We start from the raw sequence: 22840 nt of genomic DNA on the forward strand, positions 1-22840 counted from the left end.
CCTGAGTCAGATTGGCAGAGACCCAGAGGGTTTTCTGCCTTCCTCTGCAGCATGAGGCATGGGTCACTTTCAGGTTTAAACCATAGGTGCTGGAACTATGGGTGCTGCAGCACCCCCTAACTTGAAGTGGTTTCCATTACGTACAGGATTTACAGTTTGGTTCAATGGTTCTCAGCACCCCCACTATAAAAATTGTCCCAGCAGTGCTGGTTTAAATTAGTGTAAATGGTGGTGTCTCTGTAACTTGAGGTCTTTAAACCAAGATTTTAGGACTTCAGTAACTCAGCCAGAGGTGAGGGTTCTATTACAGGAGTGGGTGGGTGGCCTGCAATGTGCAGGAGGTCAGATTAGATGGTTTTGACCTTGAAGTCTGTGAATCTAACACTGCAAATATTTTATTACAGGGGCAACTGCAGTTAAGTCAGAGACATCTTGTTTTTCTGCTAGATTGACATATGTAAGTAGAGCAAAGAAGACATAAAAAGGACCAAATCTTCCATCGTACCCTCATATGGGCCACAATGTAACGGTGCTTGCCTGTGCAGACAAAATTCTCCACATAAATCCATAGGTGGATTTTGACTCCAATATTCCTCTGACCCTCAGAGAGAGATTTTGAACCCCTTACTCTCACTACTGATCAGCCATTCAGGGAGAGTAAAGTATTCACAATCTGGTCCAACATGTCTGGACTCTCCCACTGATTTTAAGGAGCATGAAGCTGTGCACTATTCATGTATGAGCATTTTTCAGAAATATTATCTATTGTGCAAGAAGCAGCTACACAGGAAGGAAAGTAGTATTTCGCTAAACCTGTAATCTCTTTCTATACAGTACATTCCTGATTATTGAAAGCCGACTTTCTGATTTGTCCACAACAAATGTAGTAAATCCCCATTCTCTTTTTCATAATAGCAGAAGATCTCATTTGCTACTAAATCACTTGTATTGAAGTGGTCAGGTGTCCATTAAACCCAGTACATGATCTTAAACTGAATAAATCTCTGTTTAGCTTTTGTCACCACGGTATGAGGAGTTAATAATATCCTCAGACTGATTCAGAAAACTGCCTCTGCAATTGAACTCCTATTTAAACATTAGATTGATAAGTGCTGTCCTGTTATACAAATGCTCCATTAGCATGAAATAGAAGTTCGAAGTAAGATGTGGCAGAGTTAGCAGGCTCACTAATTACACAGATATTATGGAAATTACAGTATACAATGATTTTGCCTCAAAAAAGGCCCCGTTGTAGCCTTACTATACTTTGTAGCCCCTTTATCTTTGGTGATACTAGTAAATAATAAGAATACATAGCTCCAATATATATTAAGGCAAAACTTTGCCTCTGCTTAATAGCCTAGTGTATTATTGTCTTTATATAGCATATATGGTTATAGTATAAAATGTACTGTTTCTCCTTTGTTAGCATTTTGGCCAGTGGAATAGTGTGTTTCCAATTTTTCTCCTTTGGGGTCTTCCACATCTCTTGCAATGCCATAAGAGTCTCACATTTCTCCCCATTTCAATATACCCACCCTAATTGTGCCCAAGGAAGACTGAATAGCTATTCTCTATTAGAGCCAATCAACACACTGCCTGAATTGGATTTCTATAATTTTTGTAACACGCACAGACTTTACTGGCCGGTTGCATGACAAGCCAGGATCCAAATCAAACCTGGATTTCTCAAATGGCAGTATTGCCATTACCATTAAGACAACAGGAAGTCCTACCTGACAATTTTCAATGTGTTCACCTACCATGCATTTTTTGCGTGGTTTGAGCAATGTATTATTGAGATATCAAAGGAATGGATATGTTATATCATATCCAACAAAATCTTCATGAGGTTTGACACTTTCCTTGCTATCTGAATTCAAGTTTACAAAGATACATTCATTCTTATTTTTACTTATTGTTATACTTGTGATAACGCCTGGAGTACTGAACCAAGTTCAGGGCTCTATTGTGTAAGCCACTGTACTAACATAATATATAATCTTCAGAAAAGCTATGACTATCCATTGTTTTCCATTTCTTTAATTTATTCCTATAAGTGAAACAAAGAGAACTAGGGTAGATAAAACATTTAAAATGTGTAAACTATTAGATACCATATTACCTTTTAGAAGACAGTAACAAAAATGATGGGCTAGAGGGATTGATTTATGAGAACAGATTAAAAGAATTAAGGGCCAGAATCTGAGCTAGTGTAAATATGCATAGCTCCATTAAAGATAAAAGACGTAAGCCCTCTTATACCAGCAAAAGGTTGGACCCTATATATGTATGGTATGGCTAAGCTATGAGTAAATGGGGATATATGATCACAGTCAATATGAAGAAAATAAATAATGTTTAAGGTGGTTCAAGAATTTAAAACCAAGGGGTAACAGGATGAAATTAAGATATAATTTAAGATGATTATCAGAAAAATCTTGCGAAAGATGGTATTTATTAGTCTGCAAAATAATTTCTCAAGGAAATGACAGAAGCCCCATTACTTGAAACATTTAAAACTAGAATGGACATAGCACATGAGACTATATTGTAGGCAACAATCCTTCATTGGCAGGGGGCATAGCCTAGGTGACCTAACAGATCTTTTTTCACAATTAACTTGTATAAAGCGTATGTTCCTATAGTTTTGTGTACTGAAAAATTGGAAAGGGTTCAGAGAAGAGCTACAGCAGTGATTCAAGATCTGGAACACTCACCTTACAATAAGAGACTTGAAGAGCTCAGTTTACTTCACTTATCAAAAAGAAGTTAAGAGGCAACTTGATCACAGTCTACAGAGACCTACACAGGTAGAAGACATTTGATACTAAAGGGCTCTTTAATCTAGCAGACAAAGGCGTAGAAAAAAGGCGTTCCAATGGCTGGAAGCTAAAGTCATCAACGCTCAAACTAGAAATAAAACAGATTTTTTAACAGTTAAGGCAATTTACCACTGGAATAGTTTAACAAAGGACATGGTAGATTTTCACTTGGAGTTATTGAATCAGGATTGGGTGTCTTTCTAAAACCGGTGCTCTAGTTCAGTAACAAGTTATTGGGCTCAATGCATGAATCACTTGGAGAAATGATATGGCCTGTGCTATGCAGGCAGTCAGAATAAAGCAGTGATACTCAGACCTCCCTGGTTCAGGAGCCAAATTAGCAATCAACATTACCCAAAAGAACCACAGTAGTGTGAATTCTTTGCTTAATTTACTATTTTTATATATCTCTATAATATTCTCACAGAAAAATGACTGACCAAATATTATTATTTTATCAACTACAATTGGTTAATAACATAGCAAAAGCATCCTGATTGGTTAATAATTAAATCACACAGTGTTTTAATATCATGTGCTGCAAAGAGCCGCAGGAGACACATTAAAGGATCACTTGCGGCTCACGAGCCTTAGTCTGAGTATCACTGGACTACAGAATCATAATGCTCTCCTGTGATCTTGAAATCTGTGTATCTTCTATACATTACAGTAGGTCTAGGGATTGTGAATTTATCTCCCTAAAATAGAAAGTGACCTGTTCTAGATTTTCTCAATCTGTCTTCCTAGTATACCATTTGGTTACATTTAACTTACTTTGCCTTTACCAAAAATCACCATCTTTGTCACTACAGTGGCTCAATAAAAAAAATCCTTTTGCTGCTTACCTATGTTTTAACAATGTCCAAAACACCTGTTATCAATATTTTAGAATCAACTGGGCTCCTCATTTTATGAATCATATTAATTCAGTTTTGCTTTCTTCCAAGGATATTTTACAAAAATCAGATAATGCCAAAACCTATATTATCATATTCACCTACTCCTAGGGGAAGGAAGGAGTGCCCTTTCCAGCCCTTTCCACTGATATAGACCATGGTCCAGTGCAGCAACATTTGTGGAGGTCCACAGAAGGCTGAGCCCTTCCTTCTATGTGTAAATTCTGTGCATGGAGGATTCCGTCTGTGTGTGTATTTGAATTGGGATGATCAGGGACTCAAGTTTCACTCAAGTCTAGCTCAGGCAAATCTCCCCATGAACCAATAGCATGAAACTTTATGTCTTGACCCACTATTTCTTTCACGTTTGTTGTATTAATTCCTAACAATTTTATCTCATCTAATGCCCATTTCAATTTGTCTCCAGTTTGAAAAAAATGGCACTATGCCACTCTTTCGATACTGACATTATCTCCAAACCCTTTTTTCCTGTGGGCTCTACACTTACGGTAGGTATCTGCCCAAGCTCTTCAATAAGTTTCAATGAGTCAAGAAATGCTGTTTACAATGCTGGTATAAATAACAGTGAATGCAGAATTCAATTGAAAAGTAATGTGATTATGTTGGTTACATAATAGCAAAGATTGAACTTGATTGTGTAAAGAAATGCATTTGGTGCCCTCAGACCTTCCGCGGATTATTTGCAATACTCTCATGTTCCTGCATTTCAAAATAGCCCAAGTAGACTTTCCTTGAATGGTCACATCTACTCTGTGAATCCCCATCAGAATTTTGTGTAATTTAGTAAAACCACTCCCTGTGTAGCTCTTTGTTTTTCATTACAAAGCGCTAGTATTATCTAAAGCAGTTCATTAAATATCCTCAGGTTACTCTATCACTCTCCTTGAAATCTGCTGTGCCCTCCCTGTGTTTATATCATTTTAAAATCCAAGTGACTAGTATGACACACTCTGGCCTGATTTAGAATCTTCAGCAGAGGATTAAAACCAAGATCCACCTAGCCTATTACCTGCTTTTAATCTTCCTCTTAATTTATTCTGTTCCCCCCCCCCAATATTGTTATTAGGAATCCAAGTGATTTGTTTCTTTATTTTATTGACATTAAGCCTGTGATAAAGCTTTAGGGGAAAATTCAATGGGTCTTGTATACACATAAATGAAAATGAAGTGGATTGCAAATCTGCAGGCCAGGTGGACCAGTGTAGCTGAGAGCAGAATTTGATCCTGAGCAAGAAATAAAGCTCCAAGGGAACCAGCAAGACCCAATAACGGAGAGTTGGAGAAATAACTAACTAAAAAAACAAATTGGATGCTCAAGCAGTTCCTCAATAGAAGAAATGAGCTTCCTGGATTCTCCTGTTCTAATAATTTTCATCTGATATAATCCAAGTTAAAAGTCTGCTTTTGCCAAGGGATATAAAAGTGAATGTGCATCACCTCTAGTGTTCAGGGGTATACATCCTCAATATTGTTTCAGCAGGATAATCATGAGGCAGTAAATAATAGACTAGCCCCCACATGAACTTCTTGTCTTGATGACATCTTGGAGAACTCTGGGAAATTACTAGCAATCAAAACAGTGAAGAGTAGGCAAACCTGCAAAAAACATGTCTTTTGAAGGGAAGGTGAGTTATTCAATCCTACAGAAGAACCACAAACCTCTTGACAACACAAAGTGACAAAGTGTGCCTGTTGCAGAAACTAAAATCATTGCAAACTTGCAGGATTTATGTCAAAGCAAATCAATAAGCTTCTCATAATATAGGAACTTTCAGCCATTGAATCTTCAAGGGGCATTCAGATTTTAACACATTAGAATGATAAGAATAAATAGCAGGCAATGCAATGTATATCATTTAAATACTGGATGAAATTGTGAAGGCCTTATACTCAGTCCTTACTCAAGAAAACTTTCCTTGAAGAAGCCCTGAAGATTTTGGTCTCTGGAGGCACATGATGAGCAAGTGAGGAGAGGGGGAGGCAGATTATATTTCCTGCTGTCCCCTCCAAAAATCACAACCCACAATCCTGCCTCTTTAAGACCATCCTCTGTTTATCTGAGGAGGGGAAATTACACTATGTTTCACATTTAAGTTGACCTCCTGCCCTTTTAGTCTCAACACTTCAAAGAAGCAGAATTGCCATAGATGTGAACAAGCTGACACATGCCACCTCTCAGGAGGCTGCCCTGACATCCCAGTCTCATTTTGAATTAGTTACATAAAGAAACAGGACACAATTTTCAATGTCCTTCCAAAACCCTTCACTATTCCCCAAATGGAAAATATGTAATAAGCCACAAGACAATTTTTACAGGAAAACAGAAATTGATTCCATCAAGTCCAGTATCCTGTCTCTGACAATGGCTAGTACCAGATGTTTTACAGATGCAAGAAACCCCAGAGGATATGTCCATGCTTGACTCACAATGATTGTTCCAGAAGACAAATATTTGTTCCTGGTCATGCTTCACTGTAGGACTCAGCCTAGGGTAACACATGACCATGAACAAATGTCTGAGAGTGTCTACACTAGAATTTACTATTGTGTCAGTTAATGAGTTAGTTGGCAATCAATTAGCAAGAGTTGCAGCACAACTTCTTGTCAGTTAATGGTTGGTTTATACCCCTTCTAATGTGCTCATAATCCTATCTAATATAATGTTGTGATCACCTGTATAAACATCTAATCCTATTTAGAATTCCACTAGCTGCTTGGAATCAGTGATGTCTATAAGCAATATAAACAACATGATTATTTTATGTACATTCCACTTTGTAAACTATACCTTAGAGGGAAGTAAAATGTTTTGGCCAACAAGGGAAAGAAAAAACAGTACAATTCACGTCCAAAATATAGACCCAAAAATGAATAAAGGAGCCTAAATCTGCCTTCTGCTATGTGAAACTGAGGACAGAATTGGCTCCATTTACTATAATCATTAAAGTCCAGTACATTCTGAAGAACACACCCACAGGCGAGATATTTTGGAAGGAGAGTAGAGATATTTGCAACCTTTATCTTGACAGGGTTCTGACCCGAGAACTGAATCTTTTAGTCTGATCTCTTCCTGTAAGGAAAGAAAAATAGAAGCTGACCTTGTCTAACTAAGGAAGATATATACTATATATTCGAAAATACATCTATGAGAAATATAGATGGGATAAATCAATAAATAAAAGATGGGGGGAAATAGTAGCCCAGATCATTAGCTGGCGTAAACTGGCACAGTTCCATTGAAGTCACTTGAGCTACATTAATGCCCTCATTCCCCTCAAATAAATTGAAATATTTATTCTTACAACTAGAGGTTAAAGAGTCACATTACTTTCAATATTTGGGAGAACTTTAAACTCATTGCAGGGAAATTGTATATACTCATTGAAGAGTTTCCAGTAATGTTTCATGGACGTCTGTTCTCCCATGCCAAATGGGCTGCAGAAAGAACTGTGGCTACATCACATCCTTTGATAATTGCACAACCCTTTGACAGATTGGGTCCCATACTTGGCAACATCTTTACTTGCATTTTTTATGTGAGTCTGAGTCCAAGACCTGATTGTATTGGATCTGACTGGCTTGCAGAGAATCTGCAGCTGTCATAAAAAGGATGGCTAAATCAGCTGTTCTGTCACTAGATCTTTTAGTATAGCTTCAAGATAGGAAAGGACACATAAGCTTGGATCTTTCCCAACAAGACAATGTAAAGTAGAATGTGGGTACTGTCAGTATGAGTTATAATCTTCCCTGATGATGTACTTGTGGGCTTGGATTTTTCTTCATCAATGGTTTTCAAAAGAGCCAGCTCTGACACTCCAGCTGACCAATATAATATAAAGCCAAAAGCTATAAAAAATTGGGAGTTAAGTCTGGTTACCACAATGGAAAAAGAAGCTAAGGTGAAAGCATATATATTAACATTAGCAGTGTGCTTAACATATGTTACCTTTTTGCCTAGATAGATATTCACCAGGGATTTAGAAATGCCAGATCCTCATCTAGAGTAAATCAGTTTAGCTCTTCTGAAGTCAATGGAACTATGCTGCTTTACACCAACTGAGGATCTGGCCCTTAATTCCCAGTACTGGTATTTCTTCGCTCTGATTTACAGCACTGAACACATTCCCTGTGCAGTTTGTTCTCTCTTGATTTGTTGTCTTTCTTAAACACATATGAAGAATTCAGTGCAGTGTTTCAAAAAACTTACTGTTTGGGAGTTTCACTATTGGAGATTTTTAAAAACAACTCTAGATCTTAAACTAACTCTTTGCAGATTTTCTCCTCTAATGTGAGGCAAGTTTACACCTGACAAAGTGAAATAAGCTTTAGCCCCTGTGATATCCACTTCATAACTGATTGTGGAAGGTTTACCTTTTGTCAAGTCTCAGCATAGAATGCTGGACAAATACTTTTCAAATTAGGGGCCTCCAGATAGTCCAGATTTGGAGTCCTCAGTACCCCACTTTACTTCCTCTTAAAGCTTTACCATCAGGTTCTGGGAGATGGTGAGAAGCTGGCTTACATGCTGAACAGGTATCTAGCTCTTCTTTTGAAGAAAGAGTTCTGCATTAAAGGGGTAGTTCACTCATGCTAACTACTTAGCACATAACTGTAGCCTGATATCTGAAAGTTTAGGGATGGGAACTATTTCCTTTGGTACATTCCACAAGGACCTGCACAAAATTCATTACTTCTCCTGCTGAGCGTCAAACATTGACTACCTAAAATGCATAACTTGTGACTGTCTAAACTGTCCCTCCTCAGGGAACATTGTTTATGAGGGGCCTGGAGAAAGGGCAGAGCTTTCACTGGAGTTACTGTACATGCTGCTCTGCAACCGGATCTGGAGGCTCTCATAACAAAAGGCTGCCTTAGAAGATACCTGTGATTATGATGGGACTACTTCTGTTTCCTGTTGACTGTCTTTTTTTCTGTTCTGTTGCCAGGAGGACATTGGCCAGCCTAGAAGGAGGAGATGGACTTCTGAGGTCTCTTCCAACCCTAATATTCTATGCTTATATTATGGTGGGTTGGTCTAAGGTGGTCATGTAGCATTTGCCAAAACTCCATACGTGATAAACTGATCATCATCTATGAGTCCTGTGTAGGGTGAAGGGGAAGCAGTCACCGAGCACTGATACCACTTCCATGAGCTGGAGGAAGCCAGTTAGGCAGGATGCAGTGTCTGGAGATGAAGTGGCGGAGAATGCACAAGGGAGGATTGAGTCCTCTTATCATCCGACCCTGGATGTCCAGTTAAAAAGTAATTTGTAATGCAAGATAAGCCCTATTTATAGGAGATTTGAGTGTCTTCTTCTGCACCTATGGATGCTCGGATCTTCCTAATTGGACAAATTCAAAGAAGAAAGTGATAATTCAAATTATATAGGCTTTATTCCTCTGTGTAAAGAGTCCAATTAAGTGTGAGTGTGTATGTGTCTTTGTGAAAAAGAGTGTGAGCATGAACACATGTGCTTGTTTCTTTTTATAGGACTTTAGAGTCAAAATCAAAACCATTCCCAGCTGTTCCTTATAATTAAATTTTAGTAACTCAAGCTGGGTGTTTTTATTTTGACTAGTGACTTAAAAGTGTTGGCGTTTAAATGGCCTCATCTATATTTCAAAGTTAACATCAGGAAACTTTTCACACATATTTTGGTGGTGTTTGTCTGCTGGCAAACTCAACCAAATACCAATATAAGTATAAGGGAGGCTTAAGTTGTGCCTAAAGCCTTATACACTGGAGTGACTTAAAGCCTAAGAGAACACAACAAAATTCATAGGCCCTGATCCCTTCTGGTTCATTGAGACAGACCTATGAACCTATGCACAGCCCTGTTGACTCCAAATTGGTGAAAAGATCCACCTTCACAGATCTGATTGTGGGCTTAGACTCTTAATTTGTGGTATTCACAGAATTGTTCCTACTTGTCTGTCTTTCTTCACAAGCCAGCAACCCAAGTTTGTGCCACAGCAATCACCATATACTGACAGTTTGCGATAGGATAACCAGAATATTATCTTTTTTTTTTCACTTGTAGTTCCTTAATTCAGCTATTTTAATAGTCGAAATGTGTATAAAAGAAATATCAGAACTATTACTCCAACAGAATGAAATGACTATTTATGCATGCCTCTGTGTAAAAGCCAAAAGCTGCAAGAAGTTGAATCTCTTTCCATAAACATCTTTTAAGGCACAGTTGACAAGAATAGAAGGTTGTGAGAGTTTCTGCCTGTTGCTTTGAAATGCAGGTTTCAGTGTGATGGCATAACTATGGATTAGAATCATTCATGTGATAATATATGTGATTCAAATTATTGTACAGATTGAAACTCCAGGATAAGATGACTCTTGCCAATAATTTCTTGAAGATCCTGCTATCATCTCTGCGGTGATCTGGAAGCCTACTTTCGCCACCTCCGACTCAAAGAATACTTTCAAGATAACACTGAACAGCGCACTGATACACAGATACCCTCCCACCAACAACACAGGAAGAAGAACTCCACATGGACTTCTCCTGAGGGTCGAAATGACAGTCTGGACCTATACATAGAATACTTCCGCCGACGTGCACAGGCAGAAATTGTGGAAAAACAACATCGCTTGCCTCATAACCTAAGTCGGGCAGAACGCAATGCCATCCACAGCCTCAGAAACCACCCTGACATTATCATCAAAGAGGCTGATAAAGGAGGTGCTGTTGTCATCATAAACAGGTCTGACTACCAGAAGGAGGCTGCCAGACAACTCTCCAATACCAAATTCTACAGGCAACTTTCCTCAGATCCACTGAGGAATACACTAAGAAACTGCACCATCTACTCAGGACACTCCCTACACTAACACAGGAACAAATCAACATACCCTTACAGCCCTGACCGGGGTTATTCTATCTACTACCTAAGATCCACAAACCTGGAAATCCTGGACGCCCCATCATCTCGGGCATTGGCACTCTCACTGAAGGACTGTCTGGATATGTGGACTCCCTACTCAGACCCTATGCCACCAGCACTCCCAGCTATCTCCGTGACACCACAGATTTCCTGAGAAAACTACAATGCATTGGTGACCTCCCAGAAAACACCATCCTAGCCACCATGGATGTAGAGGCTCTCTACACAAACATCCCACACACAGATGGAATACAAGCTGTCAGGAACAGTATCCCTGATGATGACACAGCACAACTTATTGCTGAGCTCTGTGACTTTATCCTCACGCACAATTATTTCAAATTTGGTGACAATATATACCTCGAGACCAGTGGCACCGCTATGGGCACCCGCATGGCCCCACAATATGCCATCATTTTTATGGCTGACCTGGAACAACGCTTCCTCAGCTCTCGTCCACTCATGCCCCTTCTCTACCTACGCTATATTGATGACATCTTCATCATCTGGACCCATGGGAATGAGACCCTGGAAGAATTCCACATGATTTCAACAGCTTCCACCCCACCATCAACCTCAGCCTGGACCAATCTACACGGGACGTCCACTTTTTAGACACCACCGTACAAATAAGCAATGGCCACATTAACACCACCCTTTACCGAAAACCTATCGACCGCTATGCCTGCCTTCATGCCTCCAGCTTCCACCCTGGTCACACCACACGATCCATCGTCTACAGCCAAGCACTGAGGTACAATCGCATCTGCTCCAACCCCTCAGACAGAGACCAACACCTACAAGATCTTCACCAAGCATTCTCAAAACTACGATACCCACACAAGGAAATAAAGAAACAAATCAACAGAGCCAGACGTGTACCCAGAAGCCTCCTGCTACAAGACAGGCCCAGAAGAGAAACCAACAGAACTCCACTGGCCATCACCTACAGTCCTCAGCTTAAACCTCTCCAAAGCATCATCAGTGATCTACAACCCATCCTGGACAATGATCCCTCACTTTCACAGACCTTGGGAGGCAGGCCAGTCCTCGCCCACAGACAACCTGCCAACCTTAAGCATATTCTCACCAGCAACCACGCACCACACCATAACAACTCCAACTCAGGAACCAACCCATGCAACAAACCTCGATGCCAACTCTGCCCACATATCTACACCAGCAACACCATCACAGGACCTAACCAGATCAGCTACAACATCACCGTCTCATTCACCTGCACGTCCACCAATGTTATATATGCCATCATATGCCAGCAATGCCCCTCTGCTATGTACATTGGCCAAACTGGACAGTCACTACGCAAGAGGATAAATGGACACAGGTCAGATATCAGGAATGGCAATATACAAAAACCTGTAGGAGAACACTTCAACCTCCCTGGCCACACAATAGCAGATGTAAAGGTAGCCATCTTACAGCAAAAAAACTTCAGGACCAGACTCCAAAGAGAAACTGCTGAGCTCCAGTTCATTTGCAAATTTGACACCATCAGATCAGGATTAAACAAAGACTGTGAATGGCTATCCAACTACAGAAGTAGTTTCTCCTCCCTTGGTGTTCACACCTCAACTGCTAGCAGAGCACCTCACCCTCCCTGATTGAACTAACCTCGTTATCTCCATACTGATTTATACCTGCCTCTGGAGATTTCCATTACTTGCATCTGAAGAAGTGAGGTTCTTACCCATGAAAGCTTATGCTCCCAATACTTCTGTTAGTCTCAAAGGTGCCACAGGACCCTCTGTTGCTTTTTACAGATTCAGACTAACATGGCTATCCCTCTGATACTTGCTATCATCCTGTTTCCTGCCTCCATCAATTCTTGGCTCTGTGGGAGCCCATCATGTAACAGCACTTGGACTGTGCATTCCTTGGGTGAAGAGAGAATAAAAGACACCCTTGAAAGTCTGCAGCATCTTTCACTATGGCCCAGATCTTAAGAATCAGCATTCACAGCCCAAAGAGAATGGATACAGTTTTCCAGAGTTTTCCTTCCCCTTTTTATCAGGAACCCTGTAGTGGGGTGGTCACCCACTCCTACCTTGAAGGGCTTGAAATCAGTCCTTAAAGAGGGCTGCAGGGGTAAAAGCAGCCCTGGAGAGGGCTGCATCTCTAAATGCTGGGCTGATTGGGGAAGCAGCCGCAGCTGGGCCACCCCCCAATCAGGGCCCAGCTGGCCCTATAAAGGCTAGGAGCCAGGAGCAAGGAGACAGTCTCCCTCTGCCTGTAGAGGGAGAAGGGCCTGGCTGCAGGGAGCTAGAGACAGGGTACCTGAGTGGAGCAGGGCTGAGGAAAGGCTGGGGAGCTCCAGCCTGGAAAGCTCCAGGCTGTGGCCTAGCATTAGGCTAATAAGTACTGGAGGTTGCAGAGGGCAGCCCAGGGGTAGGCCAAGGTAGCATGTCTAAACCCAACCTTGCCAGTGATGAGTAGGCTGATACTGCAGTCTGCCCCAGGGCATGGGGCTAGACGATGACTGGCAGTAACCTTATACTGAGGTGAGGTGGGAATAGTGGGTGGGGGTTCCCGAGGGAGGGGAGACCCTAAGACTGAGGGGTTACTGCCAGGGGGCAGCACCCCAGGTAAAAGAGCACCAGGGTCCCGGGCGGGATATGGGGGCCAGAGGACAGGCGGACCACTGGCCTGCAGAGGGTGCTCCAGGATGCTGGAAGAGCTAATTCCCGGAGACTGCCAGCAGGAGGCGCTGCAGGGATGAGCCCACCCTTCTACAAACCCCTATGGAGTAGCTCCACAGCCTGGGTGGGAACATTCCTTCTCCCCCAACCCCTCCATGGAGATCATCAGTACATAACCTGCTACAGTGAGCCCAGTTAGGAAGTTGTCTTTTACCTTATTGCCTGTCAGTAAGCTATTGCCACTTCAAGCAGTATTCCCAGTAAGAAATATTGGGCATATTTGCCAAAATAAGTGGGGCCAATTATGGGGGCCCAATTATTCCCTGGTGTAACTCTAGTGAAATCATTGAAATTACACCAATGATGATTTTGGCCCTGGATGAATATACTCTTTATCATAAGATTCAGCGTTGTATAGCATAATTTTAAAAAAGTGGGACGGAAAGACATTTCTTGCCAAACAAACAGGGGACCGAGGACTGATGAATATCGATGAACAATCCCGAGAACTAAGGGAGAAGGACAACCGCAAGAGCACCCTCAGAGGAACAAGAACTTTTTTATCATAAGGGTAAACAACTGCATCAATAGAGAGGCCAGAGCTCATTCTCCAGCCACGTGGTATTTGTCTTGATTAAAGGTTAGCCTGGAGGTCATAAGGTTAGAACGTTACTGTTGAAGGAAATGCGAGTGTAAGAGAAGAGCCTTTCCAACGAAGGAAGACATGCTGTGGCAAAACAGAAAGAGTTTTTGAAATTAAAATCAATTGGGTATCACAAATTTGGCCCTTCTTGGGAGAATTCGGGGGTGGGAATTCAGAGGGAAGTTGCCTACAGGAGTTTAACCAAAATCAATAGAAAATGTTAAATGGGAGAGGGGGAATTTATACTGCAGCAGCACGAAGAACTCACATTGTAAAATCTCTTCCCACTGAAAAGAGTCCCGAAGAATACAAAAGGCTCTATATTATTATTTGTTATAAGTAACGATCAACGAATAGGAGGACCTTGTTGTGCTAGGCACTGTTGAAGCATGTACATAAAACAGTACCCTACGCCAGAGGGCGGGAGACCAAGTTTCACTGATGTAAAGACCGAGGGTCAATATTCTACCCTCATTTATATCCATGGAAGAGCAATTAAGCAGCGATTGAATTTACCCACGGTGTAACATGTGGACATGGGCTAATCACTCACTGCTAAATGGTCAAGGAACACATTTCCAGTGTGCAGTGAAGTGCAGTTAAATACACCGTTGTGTGTACATACAAAATAAAATACGTTCATAAAAACAACGTCTGGCCCTTTAATCAAGTGCATACTTTACATCAATAGGTGACTAAGCTTGGCTATATCTATTAGTTCCGTGCTGAAAAAGTGGCAAATCTCAGAGGCTGATTCTTGGGAGTGAATAGGGAAGATATATACTGCTACCAGAAGCCAATGCAAGTACAGCCAAACCTTGACTATCAAAACTCCAATTAACTCAAACTCTCATCTCTGCCAAGATATTGTTTGAAGCTCTAGTCCTGCAGTTTCTAACTAGATGATTTCAGTGAGGGCGGGACTAGGCCTTTATGGCTTGACTTTCAAAATGCGGAGTACCCGTACCTTCCACCGATTTGTGGGTGCTCAACACTTCCGAAAGGCGTGACACCCTGTCTGAGGGGGGGAGGGTGCAACGGGGGGGATTGAGCCCGTGCATGTCTTGCTGTCCAGCATCACTGCTTTTCTCGGGCGGACATTCCGCATGGACGCTAGCCTGTTTCAGAAGGTCTCTTTCCTGGACAGTTCCCTACTGACAGCCGCTCTATCAGCACACTCGCAGCCTGCCTTTTTAAAGTCACGGTAGCTGCGGGCAACTTTTTCTCTGAGCTTCGATTTGGGGAGCTTTCTTACAGGCTTCCCCCTCCCTTCCTTTATATTTGCACATCCCTGCTTCTCAGCCTGCCACCCTAACACGCCCTTCGACTGGGCACATCGTCTTGTCTGGTCTGTTTGTCTCGTCTTACAAGACATTCCGAGTTCTTACTTACAGCTGCACCGCTGGTCAGGTGCGGGAGTGTTTAAACAGGAGGAAATGGCTCTATAATTCTGTGCCAAAGCCGTAGCCTATGATTCTGGCTCTCTCTATATATCAGCTTACTTTCTAAATGCTCTTTGCTTTCCAGAATTGTGCTTTAAAAGCATTTCACTGTGAGCACACCTGAATACACTCACTAAAAGAGAAGGCTCACCAGCAAGAGGAAGGTGCTAACCCCTTCAGCACTTGACATTTTACCCGGCCCACTGCACAGAACAAGCGACTGGCTACTGGCTGCCGCTGGCTGGGCGACAAGAGCAGACGTGCAGCTGCAGAGTGCGGGCTGCACCAGGATCACCGACCTACTCCCTTGAACAAAAGGTTCCCTGGAGGAGGTGGTGACTTTGAGGACTCAGCACTCCCGGGGAACAAGAGCAGAGCTTGCCAGCTAAAGATTGACAGTCTCAATTGCCAGACAACAATGCGGCACCCGCTGAGGTTTACGGGTCTGGAAGATTCAATTAGATTTTTAGTGCTCTGAAGTTTTATACATAAACAACATGCACAAATCAAGTGTGTGTGTACATACACACGTACATATAGACATTTCAGGAAGAGAATTCCCTTTCCTCTCCCTTCCCCAATCCGTTTTCTATACATTACTGAGAGTCTCCAGCGGGAGCACCGAATCAACAAAAATCTTAGATTCATTTTCCTTGCAAAACTTTCCTTTGATTGCATGTGGGAAATGACTGAAACAGCTGAAAGGAGGACACTTCTCAACAGCGCCCAGAAGTTAGAAATCCTGTACATTGTGTGTCCAGCCTGCACTAACACCACACACACACTTCAGGCGTAGTCAGTCGTGCGTGTGTGTTGATTAAAGCATCCTCTCAATTAAATATAGTGTGAACGCTGGAGGGGGCTTTCAAAATGACAGTAGATAGTGCTTTAACGATCGGCTATTTGCTGTTTAGGACTTTAAGCCCACACAATAAACGGGGATTTACACAACATTAGTCCATAAAAGCGCTGGGCTCCCATCAGAGCGCTCCCCAGCCCTGAGGTTTCTCCGGGGAGGGGCAGGGGGGGGAGAGAATTCCGATAAAACTATACCAATTCACCGGTTTATTGCCGGAAATTGAAGGCTGGCAAACGACAGATTATAGCTATTAAGATAATAAAAATCACCCTACAGCCTAATCTTCCACCCCGTCTGCTTGAGCGCTTTTGTTTGCCTTTTCCAACCGGATCCTGGCTATATCTGAATGCAAAACTTCCCTAGCATTGTACGGGATACCTGTTCTGGAACGAGGATGCAGACACCGTGTGAATGGGCTGCATCGCCCTCGGGCAATGCTCTGGGGTGGGGAGCGAGCTGGGCTTGGCCCGCCTATGTTAAAGCAGTCTAGCAGCTGTGTGGGGGGAAAGTTTCCAGCAAAAGCAACTTCCGCAAGGACCCACTCCAAGGGGGCTACAGTACAGAGGGCCGCACTATCACCCCAGCATGCAGGGGGCGGATAAGAGATAACAGACGTTACCAAAAGACATGATCTCTCCCAAAAGCATCAGCCCTCCCCGCCCCTCTCAGGGATCGCTGCAGCCCGGGGTATCGGTCTAACATCCCCAGGTTTGCAGGCTCCCTGCCCCCTCGCTTGCAGCTTGTTTCCAGAGCAGACAAGCGCCCTCGGACAAACCCCGGGGCTCACAGTTCCCGCCCAGGAGCGGCAGGTAGGAGAGGGGGGACCAGGCGAGAGATCCGGCCGAGCGAAGCGCGGCTTGGGGCTTGGCCCGAACCGGTTCCTCGGCCCGCTCTCTCCGGCGCTCGCGGCCTCAGGCGGGCAGCAGGAGTGGGAGGGGTGGGAGAGGAGCAATGCATGGCCCGGGGGGTGGGGGAGGGGGAGTAGAGGGCTGAAGAAGGGGTTGCAAGGGGGCGTTAGGACCCGGAGGGATCCTCCCCGGGTGGGGGCGGGTGGTGAGCCGCCGGGAACCCGCACTCGGCACCACACGAGTTGCGCTGCTCCAGCGGCTCCGAGCCGGGCTGTATATAAGGGGCGGAGGCTGAGCGCCTCTCACTCCCAGCAGCGTTGCTGCCTGCCAGAGCCCAGCCCCTGCCTGCCCCCGAGCGCATGGCGGACACAGGGGCCCCGGCCGGGGCGGCGCCTTGGCCCCCCGGCCTGCCGCCGCCCCTCGCAGCAACTTGCTGAAGTGGGCAGCGGTGGCGGGGCAGAGCCCGCCCGCCCGCCGCATCTCCCGCGGCAGCAGTCCGGGTGGCGATAGGCAGGGAAACCTCCGCCCGAGTACCTGAAGCTTCACGCTGCCCCGCAGGAAGAGCCGCTCTGCACCCCTCCAAAGCGGGGGGAGATTTCAGGCTGGCTGCAGCCCCGTGTGCTCATGCACCGGCTTGCGTGGTGCCCGGGTTTAGCTGGCGCCACTGGGCAAGGACTCGCCAGGGCGCAGGAGAAGCGAGAAGACTCCCCATTGGATTGCCCGGCTCGGTTGGGGATGGGGAGCGGCGCCTCTCCCCAGTCAGCGCCGGGGACGGCGGAGTTGGAAGAGATGCAGCCCGCTCCTCCGGCGATCGCTCTCCTGGCGGGAGGAGCAGCCCCGCCATTTGCCGCCTTGGGTTGCTAACTCAACGCCCGTCAGTTTGCCGATTGACGCTTTGGCTGAGAAAGTGATGGAGCAAGCGACTCCCTGCCAGCCGGCACCCGACAATCTGAAGGTGCTTCAGACCAATGACTCGTACCACGACCGCAATTGCAGTGCAGAGGAAGGGATCTATCAAGAGGCCACTCCGCTCTCCTGGAAGATAGTCCTCACCATTATCTTGGCTCTGATCACTCTCGCCACCATGCTCTCTAATGCGTTTGTAATCGCAACCGTCTACCAGACAAGGAAATTGCACACTCCGGCCAACTATCTCATCGCCTCCCTGGCCGTCACGGACCTTCTCGTGTCTATCCTTGTCATGCCCATTAGCACCATGTATACTGTGACCGGGAAATGGACTTTGGGCCAGATCGTCTGCGATATATGGCTATCTTCGGATATTACTTGTTGCACAGCCTCCATCCTCCATTTGTGTGTCATCGCCCTGGACAGATACTGGGCGATAACCGATGCAGTTGAATATTCTACTAAAAGGACTCCCAAAAGGGCAGCTGGCATGATCGCTTTGGTCTGGGTCTTCTCTATCTCCATCTCCATGCCGCCTTTGTTTTGGCGTCAAGCGAAAGCGGAAGAAGTTTCTGACTGTGTGGTGAACACAGACCACATACTGTACACCGTTTACTCCACAGTGGGAGCCTTCTACTTCCCCACCTTGCTGCTGATAGCCCTCTACGGAAGGATCTATGTGGAAGCCAGATCTCGGATTTTGAAACAGACGCCAACGAAAAAAGGCAAAAGATTAACAAGGGCTCATTTAATTACCGACTCCCCCGGATCATCTTCATCGGTCACCTCCATAAACTCCAAGGCCCCAGAGGCTTCCAGTGAAACGGGGTCTCCTGTATATATGAATCAGGTCAAGGTGAAGATCTCGGATGCCCTTTTGGAGAAAAAGAAGCTCACAGCTGCTAGAGAGCGGAAAGCTACCAAGACTTTAGGGATTATTTTAGGAGCCTTCATCGTCTGTTGGTTGCCCTTCTTCATCATCACCTTGGTGTTGCCTATTTGCAAGGACGCTTGCTGGTTCCACATGGCCATCTTTGACTTTTTCACCTGGCTAGGATATCTCAACTCTTTAATCAATCCCATAATCTATACAATGTCCAATGAAGACTTCAAACAAGCTTTTCATAAATTGATGCGTTTTAAATGCACAAGCTGAATGTTGAATGCATTGTTCTCCAGGGCTGCTTGAATACACTTTTGTGTCTGATTCTACAGGTAGGTTGACTATTCTTACAATGTTTTCATTTCTCTAAAAGGCTGCTCTAATGGGAGAGCGAAGTTCATTCACGCAAGCAGGGCTTAGCTTCCCTTCAGAGGGGCGAATCTGTAAAACAGTTTCTCCTCTAGCCCTGGTAATGACACTGATGCTTCTCATCCCGCTAAGTAGCAATGTCCTAAAAAAATTACTGTTGTGTCTCCTGGATTATGCCCTTTAGAGCCCTATGTTAGGAGTTGGAGAGCTTTTGGATACCTCCTTTGGACAGATCTACCGCTTGGCAGCACTTGAACTAGAAGTTTATCGCCCAGCATGCCCTAGGAGAACTTTGTGATCAGCTGTCTCTGCAAGTCCTTTGGCAATGTCTCACTACAGCTATCTTGCTTTTTGTTTGTTTAATTTAAAACATGACGAAATGAGCCATATGCACTTTATAAGGCTCCAAACCTTAGCTTTGGACAGAGCTGACCCCTGGAAGAATTGACAATGATGGGTTGAGGCTAACCACCTCTGACTTGCTTATACTTGAAACTGGGAGTGGGGGGGAGGGTATATTGAGTATGAGAATAGCAACCCCGTTGTGTTTGTTTTCCCGCAGCTGTGTGACTTATTTCTGTTTAGCTATTGTCAAATCACGTCTAACAAATCAAACTAAATTGTACGTGCGCTCGTGCCAAAGCCTGCAAGCTGCTTTCATTTTATTGCCGCTACACGTTTCTGACATTTTACATATTTAAACTCGCAGCCAACGAAGACCCATAAGGAGTGACTCACACCAATTTGCTGTTATTCCACATATTAATACAATAATTTAGCCCAATTAATGTTAAACAACTCTATTTTTTAAAGATGCCTTTGCTCTCTAATCCAATTCTGCCAATCTGTCTAGGGCGAAAAAAGCAGAAGTTAATTCAGAACAGTAGACTGATCAAATAGAAGATAATCAGATTACAATGACACTGAGTCGTATTAAGCGAGCCTTGGCGTATCTTTTCCGTGCAGGACTTTTAAAATGGGAAGCATTTTCCCTTTGCACTCATTTGCAATAAGATTCCTTCCACTTCTAATCCCCTTTTCATGTACCATTATGCACCTCAGAGACCTGCTCCCTTTAATATTTGTAACTCAATATAGTAAGAACCCTGATGTAGCTCGGGTCTCTTGATTACTCATCTCTTTGCAAGAATTACTTGAAATACATGGGCCATCTGCTTTAGAACAAATAGAAATGGCAAAGGTAGCCAGTTTCAGTGCTTCTGGTTTTTGCTCCAAGAATTTTGGAGCCTTTGGGGCAATATTTAGATAACTAAGTGCCAGAGTTTATGTAATATTCATTGGGATGAATAAATGTTGTTTCGATCGATAGTCCATACTACACTGTGTAAGTGCCAGCATAGCCTTCTCATTTCCACCTCTCAGAAGACTAAGTAGTTACTTCTCTAGACAGAAAGATCAGAAGATTTCACTGCGCAGTTGGAAATCCAATATGAATGTTTCCATCTATTTTGGATCTGGCCCTGTTTTAGGAGTGACCTTAACTTCAGCACACTATGGGTCCCATGCTGCCTTTGTACACCCACAATTCCCTTTGGCTTCAAAGACAGTTTTGCCTGAATAAGGGTTGCAGGATCAGGATCATTTGAAGTAAGATGATTTTAATATAAACATTAACATTCTATGTACAATCCGACTAAATTAAGTGCCATGTTTATTTCACATATTGAACAACTGTGCATTTAGCATGATATGATGTAACATACATACTTTTCAGTGCCATTTTATGCAGAGTATTTACTGTCTTTATTGTGACACTTTAATAATTCTATGATTTTTTTTTTCCTTTTTGTCTGCAGAATCAAGTTGCTATTGTAAAGACACCCTGCTTGAGCCCCCCCGGCCCCAGTTGTCAGATTCATGATGCTGCAAAAACATCAATACATACTGCCACCAAATTGTTCTGCCCTGCATTTCAATGTAATGACTCTTGCAAAGATTCTTTTCCAAAACACATCAGTTACAAAAAGAGGGCACATGCAAATCAAGATTTAGCAGTCATCTGAGTTGGAAACAAAATTTGAGAGTAAAACGCATATTTATTTTGCAGGCTTGCCTTTAACTTTTCTCTTGCAAGTTGTAGGGGTGTGCATAATACTTGTTTGTGTCTGTATTAGCATAGTTGTACTTATGTGCACCTCTAATTTCTTTCTTTCAGTGGGAAGAGTTGTTAACTTTACTTAAAAAGGGACTGGAGGAAAACTGCGGCATTTAAAAATAGGAACAAAAATGACTCCTTGGACAGACCATGTGTGAGAAGCAGGAGTGTGCAAAATGTTATATTTGTATTTCAAAATAATAGCAAATACAAATACTGTAGTAATAAGAGTCCTAGACATATTCAACTGCATCACACATGGCTGTGTCCTCAGGGGATTTATCCTTTATCAATTGCTATCTCTTGTATTATAATTTCCTTCATAAATTAAACACTTCTACTCAAACATAAGGGAAAACAGAAAGTTCTATATGCTTTACCTTTAACCAGCTGGGACTAAGTACTGTTTGATGTTGTAACTAAAGTTTTCTATTTTTGTGTCCATTGCACACCCTTACTCCATCAAACACTGGAGAATTTAGACCATTTAAAATACTCAATATCTATTATTATACTCTATAGAGAGATGAAGCAATTTGCTTTGTCAAAAGAGCCACAGCACCTGCAAAATAAATATCCATAATCCTGGATAAACTGATGTCAGACATCAGTGAAATAACTCTCATTTCATTCTCTTATTTCGTTTTTTCCTTTATTCAGCTAAGACCGTAAGACAACGCTATTAAGTCCAGCAGTCAAAATTAGAGTTTCAGACTGTGTGACACCACCTGCTGTGATACAAGTGCATTGAGTGTTACTCCTATGTGTAACTGAAAATGAAATACAAACAATAAAAAGCTTCACTGTGTTCTCAAGAGTATTTAGTAACCATTGTGTCACTATCAAGAATATTTACTGGTTCACTTGGCTTTCTCAATACTGTCCTTATGGGTAAAGATCATTTGATGAGTCATTCAAGACAGTGATTGATGAGGGCTAAAATTGCGAGCTGCAATCAGCAGTCAAATTTTTAATAGAGTGCTTCAATCTTGAGCCTTCCACTGTCCTTAGATATAACTTCTATGTTTATTTTCTGTAACAGATAAATTTCAGTAATATAAATTACATGCTTAATAAAAGCACAATTATTGTATTACAATAAGAATAAACAAAACCTACTTAATCACCCAAGTGACACAGTAATTAATGCTCATATTTTAAAAAGAAATATGCTAGACTAGACTTTGTTTGTAGGCCTATCAGACAGGACAAGAGAAATCTACGGGATTTAATCAGCTATTATCCACATATGCTTGCCAGGAGAATCATTTAAACAATATAAATTTACATATTTTATTCAACAGCAAATACCTGAGTCTTCATTCTTGCACATCCAAAGCTCCCATTAAATGCAGAAGGAGTGTGTGTGCATGCGCGTGTGTGCACGTGCATGTGAGTACATGTGCACAGAATACAAAATATAGCCCACAAGTTGCAAGCACAACCAATGGTCAAAATATATTTGTCGAAAG

General features: G+C 43.0%; 1 protein-coding gene across 1 annotated transcript; it reads left to right on the top strand.

Moving 5' to 3' along the window:
- Positions 1 to 17562: 17562 nt before the first annotated feature.
- HTR1B (5-hydroxytryptamine receptor 1B) lies at positions 17563 to 22537 on the top strand. The gene is made up of 2 exons (XM_054023264.1): positions 17563 to 19215; positions 21070 to 22537. Exon 1 carries the CDS (start codon positions 18002 to 18004, stop codon positions 19154 to 19156), a length of 1155 nt encoding a protein of 384 aa, XP_053879239.1. The 5' UTR covers positions 17563 to 18001; the 3' UTR covers positions 19157 to 19215; positions 21070 to 22537.
- Positions 22538 to 22840: the final 303 nt, after the last annotated feature.

Source organism: Malaclemys terrapin, chromosome 3 (genome assembly GCF_027887155.1).
Source record: "Malaclemys terrapin pileata isolate rMalTer1 chromosome 3, rMalTer1.hap1, whole genome shotgun sequence".
NCBI lineage: Eukaryota > Metazoa > Chordata > Testudines > Emydidae > Malaclemys > Malaclemys terrapin.